At 43.3% G+C, this 9451-nt stretch overlaps 1 protein-coding gene across 3 annotated transcripts; it reads right to left on the bottom strand.

Moving 5' to 3' along the window:
• Positions 1–276: 276 nt before the first annotated feature.
• On the bottom strand, positions 277–8061 carry SRSF7 (serine and arginine rich splicing factor 7). Of its 3 annotated transcripts, none has more exons than XM_003262757.1 (8): positions 7796–8061; positions 6596–6776; positions 6129–6305; positions 5179–5253; positions 4641–4751; positions 3328–3381; positions 2776–2811; positions 277–1869 (listed from the first exon to the last, which is right to left on the bottom strand). In XM_003262757.1, exons 1-8 carry the CDS (start codon positions 7821–7823, stop codon positions 1815–1817), a joined length of 717 nt encoding a protein of 238 aa, XP_003262805.1. In that variant the 5' UTR covers positions 7824–8061; the 3' UTR covers positions 277–1814. The 3 variants fall into 3 exon arrangements, 2 of the variants coding, with proteins under 2 accessions (XP_003262805.1, XP_003262806.1); XR_004026926.1 differs by having other exon boundaries at positions 1574–1869; positions 5500–6305; positions 7796–7999; XM_003262758.2 differs by lacking the exon at positions 2776–2811 and having other exon boundaries at positions 1574–1869.
• Positions 8062–9451: the final 1390 nt, after the last annotated feature.

The raw sequence follows: 9451 nt of genomic DNA, 5'->3' as shown, positions 1-9451 counted from the left end.
AAGTGGGGAATGCACCAAACCTTATTTTGAAATGCATCTATCGGTAACAGGGGTGCCAAGCTGCACGTGATGTAAGAGGTATTGGCCCAAACAGCCCTTTTCCCCACAAGTGTAGAATTTGTTTAAAACCATTTTTGCCCCTACCCCTCCTCCACACCTTTTTATCCTTTCAATACTCATTTCTAGGACACTGCTAGCTGCCCATCCTAAAGCTACAGGATTAATGCCTCCTACTTTTGGCTGAGAGCTCCCACTTCCAAAAATTAAGTATCAGGATTATTTGTTCAATCTCTGCAGATTTATTGTTGAGTAAACTTATCTTTATATAATACAGAACAATTAAAGCTAACCAAGTGCAACAGATAAATAAGCCTGCCAATTATACACATAACTTTATACCAACCATAATTCAGCCAGTCAAAATTCCAAAAACAAAGAATCCAAATAACTTCCAACATACTAGCGATCAAACTACCGAATAAACTTGATGCAGACCAGTATTCCCAAGTTGCAATGGTATCCAATGACTTTGCTGAAATGCATAAAATGGACAAGCCTAGGTATCTGTGCAACCAGCAGGTATTTTTTTTTTTTGGACCAAGGCTAGAGAATGCCTGGTAAAAGCTTGACCAGAAAACTCTCAAAAGTAACTGTTACTGCCCTATTCTTAAGATATTTAAAATTCCAGTAAAGAACCTACTGGCTATAACATTCTAAGGTCTACCAGATGCTACCAAAAAATACAAGCTACATGGAGTGCTGCTAAATATAGCTGAGATTTACAAAACCACTTTAGTCTGATAGACATTTCTGATTGACATCTTTAATTACTTTGCACCAGCCTGGCAAAATAGAAGAATGTTGTGGTTGGGAACTGCAAAACCTAGCTTGAAGATTAACAGGTCTTTGCTCAGAATAAGACAATCCATTTGAATAGATGAAGAGTATCTGGGCTGGAAAATTTTGCAAAGCTGGTTTACATGAAGGTGTTTTGTCCCAATTTCAGACAATTCCTCACACATGCATTTTTTGGTATAAAAGTGGTTAACTAATGTAGAAAGCAAAGAAACAAAAGACCATTGAGTAGAACTCCCCATTATCTTGGGGAGTTCTCTAATTGACACTATGCCACCTAGCAGCCTGAAAGCTGCAATTTATACTATCATCCAGAAATCAGTTTCTCCCTATTTCTCATACATTTAATCAGTTTTGCTTAGTTCCTGTCATGCTCATTTAGACAAATCCGTGGTCCTACTAGCTTCACTACTGTTCATACAATACCTACTAACGCCAACTTCAAACGGATTAGCCAACTTAAGGATCTGTCATGATGCATTCATGCTGTGTTATAGGGGACTCAGGTCACCTTACCCAAAGCTACAAGGGTAAAATGGAATTTTCAAAGTCCCTAAAGATCCTGGCCAAGTTTTATGTATAGAATAGTGATGTTCAAGACTTAACCAACACCTTTCAATTCTGAACGTAGGTATGCATGAATAAGGTTAACAATTATAACGTCTGACTCTGAAATTTATCAAATTAAGAAGTGTTAATATTGAACACAAATCAAAAATCTAGTTAGAAATGTTTTATTTAAATGTGCCAAATAAAAACCCACATTTTCAGACCATAGGATGTTAATACATTCAACAAAAATTTATATTATCTTACTGCTGTGAATTTACATAGTAATCCAGATCCATTTTGATTAGATGGTTGAATTATCTTTCCTAGGTTACACTTTACAGACATCACAAATCCCTTATAATAATGTAAACAAAATAACTTTTCCCTAAAGGGTGAACTTGAGAGCTTCAGTCCATTCTTTCAGGACTTGCACTTCTGCGAGGACTTCCTGATGGGGAACGACTAAAAAGAAAAACATTAGGTTTGGATCCAATTAGTGTCAATTGAAACTCTCATGTACATGTACTAACTTTCAATAAATTCAAAGGTGGCCTAAGGTACTAATTTCCCAGAGCAAACACCTAAAAATGACATGAGACTTACATATATTCATCTTTTGTCCCTGGCTTAAGATTAGGCTATCCTGGCCAGGCACGGTGGCTTGCGCCTGTAACCCCAGCACTTTGGGAGGCCGAGGCAGGTGGATCACCTGAGGTCAGGAGTTTGAGACCAACCTGGCCAACATGGTCAAACTCTGTCTCTACTGAAAATACAAAAAATTAGCCAGGCATGGTGGTGGGCGCCTGTAATCCCAACTGCTCAAGAGGCTGAGACAGGATAATTGCTTGAACCTGGGGAGCAGAGGCTGCAGTGAACCAAGATTGAGCCACTGCACCTCAGCCTGGATGACAGAACGAAAACTCCAACTCAAAAAAAAAAAAAAAAAATTAGACTATCCTCCTCATCAAAATTGGAAGGTCAACTTGCAGTTAAATATGACAACTATCTTAAGTTTTCTGGTCATTATGTAGCACTAGGCAGGTAACTTATTTGCAAGACTTTTCTCCTTTGTATCTACTGTACATGTGGGGAAAAGGCATATTTCTTAGAAAAATTTCTACCAAGTACTCACAGGACCAATCACATCTTAATAATCACCCTAACATTTTATGACTAAATATTTCCAGCAAAAGTATAAACTAATGTTCTTGAATTAAAAAAAAAATTATTTCAGAAACTTAGCATAGTATTTTAATCTATATAGCACCAATTCTCCAAAGAGCTCAAAGACTGCAAAGCAGTAAGCAAACAAATTCTGCAGAGGCCACACTTGACAGGCAAGATTTGGCAACAAAACATTTAGCTTACCTTCTTTTTGGAGACGGAGATCTGGACTTTGATCGGCTGTCAAAACATGAGAAATTCTATTAAATAAAGAGTACTAACCAATCCCTTTCTTGTAGTCACCAATACCAAAACAAACCCCCAAATGTCCTAAGCTTAAAATGTCAGACTGCACTTAAACTGAAAAACATCCTACCAGTTGTTGCTAACAAAGGCCAATCTTTCAACAACTGTTTTTCAAAAAATGAGTCAATTACTACACCATGATTAATCTTTTACATTCTGCTTTAAGCACATTAATTTCGGGATGCTTCTCCATGCACCTATCAGTTCTAACAAGGGCCTCTTTAATATAATCCCCCAAGTCACAAGCTTCTTTCTCACTATAGTTTTACATTCCCTTGTTTAGGGAAAGTCAGCCAGTAATAAATAGGACATACATAAATAAGGTACTGTGTTCCCACTGACACCTAAGTTTAGAGTTAACACTTAAAACTTCAACAATTAAAAACACTTTGAACTCTTTGGATATTGGTGCCATATAACTAGAAAAGCATAATCAAATTTTTACCCTACCTGCTTCTTGGTCGTGAAATAGACCTGGATCTTGATCTTGACCTCGACGGGGATCTTAATTAAAAAAAGTGAAAAACACAATTATATCAATCAGTCCAAAGGAATTTCCTTAACTACTCAACACTGTATTAGGTTAGGCGCAGAGAAGCTAAAACTAAACAAGATGCAACACTTGCCTTACTCTAAAACACTTTCAAACAAACTGTTACCAGACATAAGGAACCACCATTTCAATTACTTGTTTCTATCACTCAATTGGTTAGTTTCCGTATAGGAGTAACATTCTCAAACACTGTGTAATATCCAAGGGAAATACATGGTTTTCATTTGATGAGACTGGTATGAAGGAAGCAAAACTAACCTCACTTGGCCGGGCGCGGTGGCTCACGCTTGTAATCCCAGCACTTTGGGAGGCTGAGGCGGGCGGATCACGAGGTCAGGAGATCGAGACCACGGTGAAACCCCGTCTCTACTAAAAATTCAAAAAAATTAGCCGGGCATGGTGGCGGGCACCTGTAGTCCCAGCTACTCAGAGAGACTGAGGCAGAAGAATGGCGTGAACCCGGGAGACGGAGCTTGCAGTGAGCCAAGATCGCATCACTGCACTCCAGCCTGGGCGACAGAGCGAGACTCCGTCTCAAAAAAAAAAAAAAAAAAAAAAAAAAAAAAAAAAAAAACTAACCTCACTTAAGGCACAGATCCCTCAGCTGGGCACTGTGGTACAGAATGGCAGTCCCGGCTACTCAGGAGGCTAAGGCAAGATGAAAATAACCAGACCCCTGAACTGAGACTAATTCAGGTGATAAGGCCAGACGAAAAGAAAGCCACCCCCACTTAGTAAGGTTTTATTCCTGGATCATCAAGTTAGGTTTGAGAGCCATCAATCTGTCAGACAAACCAAATCAGACTGACATATCTATCTTTTAAATGTATCTAAAGAGATGGTTCATAGCTTTCTCAAATAGACCACAAGATTCAGAATTCCTGCATTTAAAGGTTTTGTGCTATTAAACAGCCATTTAACTCCCAGTAGCATTCTGTACCACGGTTTTATCGTTGGTACAGATAACAATATTGTTAATTACATGTTGCAATACTTATTTTACAATTTTTCCCATTCTAGCTCCTTTTAAGGCTTTCTACAAAGAGTAAAGCTCTGGTTCTTTAGTTTTTTTTACAAGTTACATATAAATTCCAAACTTTTACATCTCAAATATTCCCTGAAGCAATCCATTTGAATTATGTCTTTAAGACACTCTACTGCTAAGATGTGAACAATCCAAACACAAGTAAGGAAAAAAAGTGTTACATACTGGAAATACCTCGATCCTTTTATGGAACCAGACCTAGATCTTCTGAGTGACGCTGATCTTGATCTACGAAGAGAGATAGATCTTGATCGTCGAGGAGATGCTGACCTTGACCTACAATAAACAACTTTAAGTCCATCTCCACAGTTTTTTTTTTTTTTTTTTTTTGGCCTGTTAAGACTTCAACTGGGGAACGGTGCAGTGGCTCATGCCTGTAATCCCAGCACTGTGGGAGGATCATTTGAGCCCAGGAGCTTGAGACCAGCCTGGGAAACAGTGCAAGACCATTTCTACAAAAATAAAAATTAGCTGGGTATGGTGGCAGTGCCTACAGTCCCAGCTACTCGGGAGGCTGAGGCAGGAGGACTGCTTAAACCCAAGAGGTCATCAAGGATGCAGTGAGTCGTGGTTATGCCACTGTACTCCAGCCTGGGTGACAGAGCAAGACCCTGTCTCCAAAAAAATAATGAGCTTTTTCTGTGTTGGACTATCAGTGAATTTAATAATAATACAGAAAGACTTCAATTAAACGAGATCTCACCTTCGTCCCCTGCTCCTGCTGCGTGAGCGAGAGTATCGCCTTCCTCTGGATCGAGAATGTGATCTAGACCGTGACCTATTTTTCAAGTTAGAGAAAAAACAAAATGTCAGACAATAACTCATTTTTAAGAGTTTGTGTGCCTCTGCTGAAATCAAATCTCAAAACTATTTAAATTTAGTGTCTCATTTGGAAATAAACTCTGGGCCTATTAGTTGTTGAGTATTTTTTTTTTTTTACTACCTAAAAAAAGATTTGTTAAAAGCTGAATTACAACTTAGAATTACATAATATAAAACACTGTAATGTGTATTTAAAATAAACCTTGCAAGTTTGCAGGTCGACCCTCTTTGGCCCATGGTCTAGTAGATCTAGACGATCTAGAAGTATCTATAGCCGATCGCTGCATCTAGATGTTTTCTTCAATCTAACGACGATCAAACTGACAGCCAAATGAGCCAGGTGAGGCTTGATTGACGCAAGAAGATTTTTCTAGTTGGGAATGTGGTCAATCTGGTGTTCCTCTTTCTAAACCGGAGGGGGGCCCCCAATTGTAAGCCAAATTTACTGTTACGGCGATCACCGTCTCAAATTTTCTGCCCTTTAAAGAATAAGGTGAAGCTAGGTGTAGATGACTCGAGGGGATCTGGCCTCTTATGCTGATCACCTCAAGGTCTAGGAGGATCTTAATTGTCGGATTTGCAAGGCGCCTCAGCATATCATAAGGCTCGTGACATTCTGAATCAAGGCGACTGACTCAAACGAAGAAACCTGAAAGGTTTTGACCAGGTTGATTATTAATATAGTAACATTTTTTTAATTAAACAAAAATTGTAAAATACACCTGTACAATTAACATTCAAGTTTATAGAAAAACACTAGTTTCTGCCTTGCTAATAAAAGAATTACTTGATTAACTAGAATACCAACCATTCCTTTATTAAAATAAATACCTGCTTCTTCTTCGCCGGCTGTAACGATGACAATCATAAGCATAATGTCCCTTTTCGCCACACTCATAGCATCTATCGTTTGGATCAAAGGGACGTCGGGCAGGTGGTCTATCAAAACGTGATCTCCGAGGCATGCCTGTCGACAGTTCAACCCTCACTCGGGAGCCACAAATCACTCTAATAAAAGCAAATTAACAAAATTCTAAAGTTAAAAATATATTCAGGACTTCTAGATTTACAAAGAACTCTTTCCAACCACTCCTTCCCCCTCAGAAACTTTGGCGGTCTTTACTAAGCCCTAACTCCATCTCTGCTATCTTCTTTAACCTTCGTGTACCTTTAGCATGTAACACTATGACCAGCTATTTAAAACCTCTTCCAGACTTCAGAATCCAAACTTAGCACTAAGTTCATTATCTAGCCACAGTATATTTTAATGAACAGAAGTTTCATAACATCTTACTTACTTTCCATCCAGTCCTCGTACTGCATCTTCTGCATCTCTAGGATCTTCGAATTCCACAAAGGCAAATCCTGGAGGATTTCTCGCAATCCATACAGTTCTTAAAGGACCATAATAACTGAAAGCCCTTTCTAACTCTCCTTTACCAGCGCCAGTTCCCAGGTTACCAACATACACCTTGGTTTCTGTTTAAAAACGCAAATAGAAGAATGCACGTTATGCAAAATCTGGCCCAAGTTTGAATTACTTATTTGCCTTAAAACGGGCCATCCTCAAGATTGGGTAACGCACATTTAATGCCCTCTATCCCACACTGAACTTAGTCCTAAAACTGGTGAAAGCCCGCAAATCCCTGAAAAACTAGACTTTTGACAAAGTTCTTAACGTTCTAAATAATGCGGGGTGACCCTCCCGAACACAAGCAGAGATGCGTGGTAGGATACACCGAGGCTTGGGGCGGGACCCGACCCGGCCCCGCCCATGAGTCCCGGCAGCGCCGGGCGCACCGGGAGCGCGCGGGCCCGCAGCGGCAGCGGCGTCGCCTCGGTAGGGGCCGGGCCAGGAGAGCAGGGCTGCGCCGCCTCTCGTCCTCCGCGGCAACCGTCCCAGGCACAGGCTCGCCCAAGACTCCAGCTCCCCGCCCCAGAGCCATAAACCGCGCTCGAAATAACTAAAAAAAAAAAAGCCAGTCGTTGATTACGTCCCCATTCCCATTCCGCAATTTAACCGATTGTTTGACGAGAACACGCAGCTCACAGCTACCAATTTCGTTCCGTCTCAAACACAACCACGATCTTACAGCTGCGGCCAGATCTGTCCGCTGAAGTGGCGGGAAAGCGCTGAGGAAATGCGCCACCACGGTCGTCAATGTGCGCAAAATGGCAGCCGCCGCCGAGGGCGGGGGGAGGGGGGCCGGCGGGCGGCTCCGAGAAAGGCAACGCGAAAACCGTCATCTCAACCCTGCTTCAGGCTGGATTGGGCCACAAAAATGCCCAAGAGTACGGAACTCGGTAGAGATGTACACCCGCCATGCCCTGTCTCCCTTCAGCACCCGGCCTCCGCTGCCTCCGGCTTCGTATGGCGTGCGCCGAAGCCGCCATTACGCACGCGGAATAACCGTCTCCCAACCGCCGCGCCAACCCTACGGCCTCGCAGTGCTCACTACACCCACGCCAACGTCCCTCACCGGACTCTAGCTTCTTACCTCCTCCGTACCGCCCGTAACGCGACATGATGACCGACGCGCGTGCTCGGCTCTTCAGCTCGCAGCTCCCAAGGCTAGAGTGACACAAAAGCTAACACACACCCTGACCCGCCAACAGTCCCGGCGGCACTACGAGGAAGAACCCGGGCTCGCATTTATATATGCGGCAGCTGAGCTTTGCGCATGCGTCATCTCGTTGTTCTGCGCGGCACAAAGGAGCTGGGCGGAAACAGCCGTGGAACGACGCGGAAGGAACTGCAGAGACTAACAGGCGGATCTTGGGCGGAGGGATACGTTTCCATGGAAACGCCACGATCTCTCCCGTAAACCTGAGGCCTTCCCCATGCTGTCCCGCCCCCTCGTCTCCCGGTTTTCTACACCCTCCTTGTCTTCCTTCCCGTCTCCCTACCCTCTGCCTCCTTTCGTTTTCCCCAGTCTAGGGACCCTCAGCCTTAACAACCTTAGTACGGATGCATTAGATCGGCCTACGAAAGGCTGTACAATTTAACCGCTGATGCAGCCGTCGCGCCTTTCTGTTGGGGGACCTGGCCTAGTCAGCTACTCTGTGATCTTTGGGGCTCATCAGAGGTAATCGAAGGTTTGGCCATGGTGAAAAGTCCGTGAACCCCGTCATTCTGAGTGGTGGTTTTTACACCACAGACCTTAGGAAGGATGACGCACCCAGGGACTGGTGGTAAAGCCTCCTGTCCTGCACGCCCCCTCCAGCTTCTTCTGAACCAGTTACCAGTTTGTCACCACTACGGTCTGAGTTCTTGGAGTACGAAAGACAAAGGAATAGAGCTGTGGGGTCCCGCTCCCCCCTCCCCCCGTTATATTGAAATTGTGACAAAACCCTGAATGTTTAAAGCATTTTGGCCAGTGACAATTTGGAAATTATTTGCATCTGAAGCTCAAAGTAACTGATTTGCTCTTCCTAATGCTTTCTGCTTTGTATGTGATCCACCAATACTCAGATCCTGACGACTGGGACTCCTAAGTCATCTTTGTGTATCTCCACTCAGTGGAAATATCAGCCTTGCTGCTCAGCCACTCAACAGTACCAAATAAATGCAAAACTTCTTTACATTAGAATTGCTCTAGGCCGGGCGCGGTGGCTCAAGCCTGTAATCCCAGCACTTTGGGAGGCCGAGGCGGGCGGATTTGATATGTGATCCACCAATACTCAGATCCTGACGACTGGGACTCCTAAGTCATCTTTGTGTATCTCCACTCAGTGGAAATATCAGCCTTGCTGCTCAGCCACTCAACAGTACCAAATAAATGCAAAACTTCTTTACATTAGAATTGCTCTAGGCCGGGCGCGGTGGCTCAAGCCTGTAATCCCAGCACTTTGGGAGGCCGAGGCGGGCGGATCACGAGGTCAGGAGATCGAGACCATCCTGGCTAACACAGTGAAACCCCGTCTCTACTAAAAATACAAAAAATTAGCCGGGTGTGTTGGCGGGCGCCTGTAGTCCCAGCTACTCGGGAGGCTGAGGCAGGAGAATGGCGTGAACCCGGGAGGCGGAGCTTGCAGTGAGCCGAGATCGCGCCACTGCACTCCAGCCTGGGGGACAGAGCAAGACTCCGTCTCAAAAAAAAAAAAAAAAAAAAAAAAAAAAAAAAAAAAAAAGATTTGCTCTAGACACCAACTAC

This window comes from Nomascus leucogenys, chromosome 19, assembly GCF_006542625.1.
Source record: "Nomascus leucogenys isolate Asia chromosome 19, Asia_NLE_v1, whole genome shotgun sequence".
Taxonomy (NCBI): Eukaryota; Metazoa; Chordata; class Mammalia; order Primates; family Hylobatidae; genus Nomascus; species Nomascus leucogenys.
The sequence above is the reverse complement of the archived record's forward strand: the minus strand, read 5'-3'. Positions and strand labels throughout refer to the sequence as shown.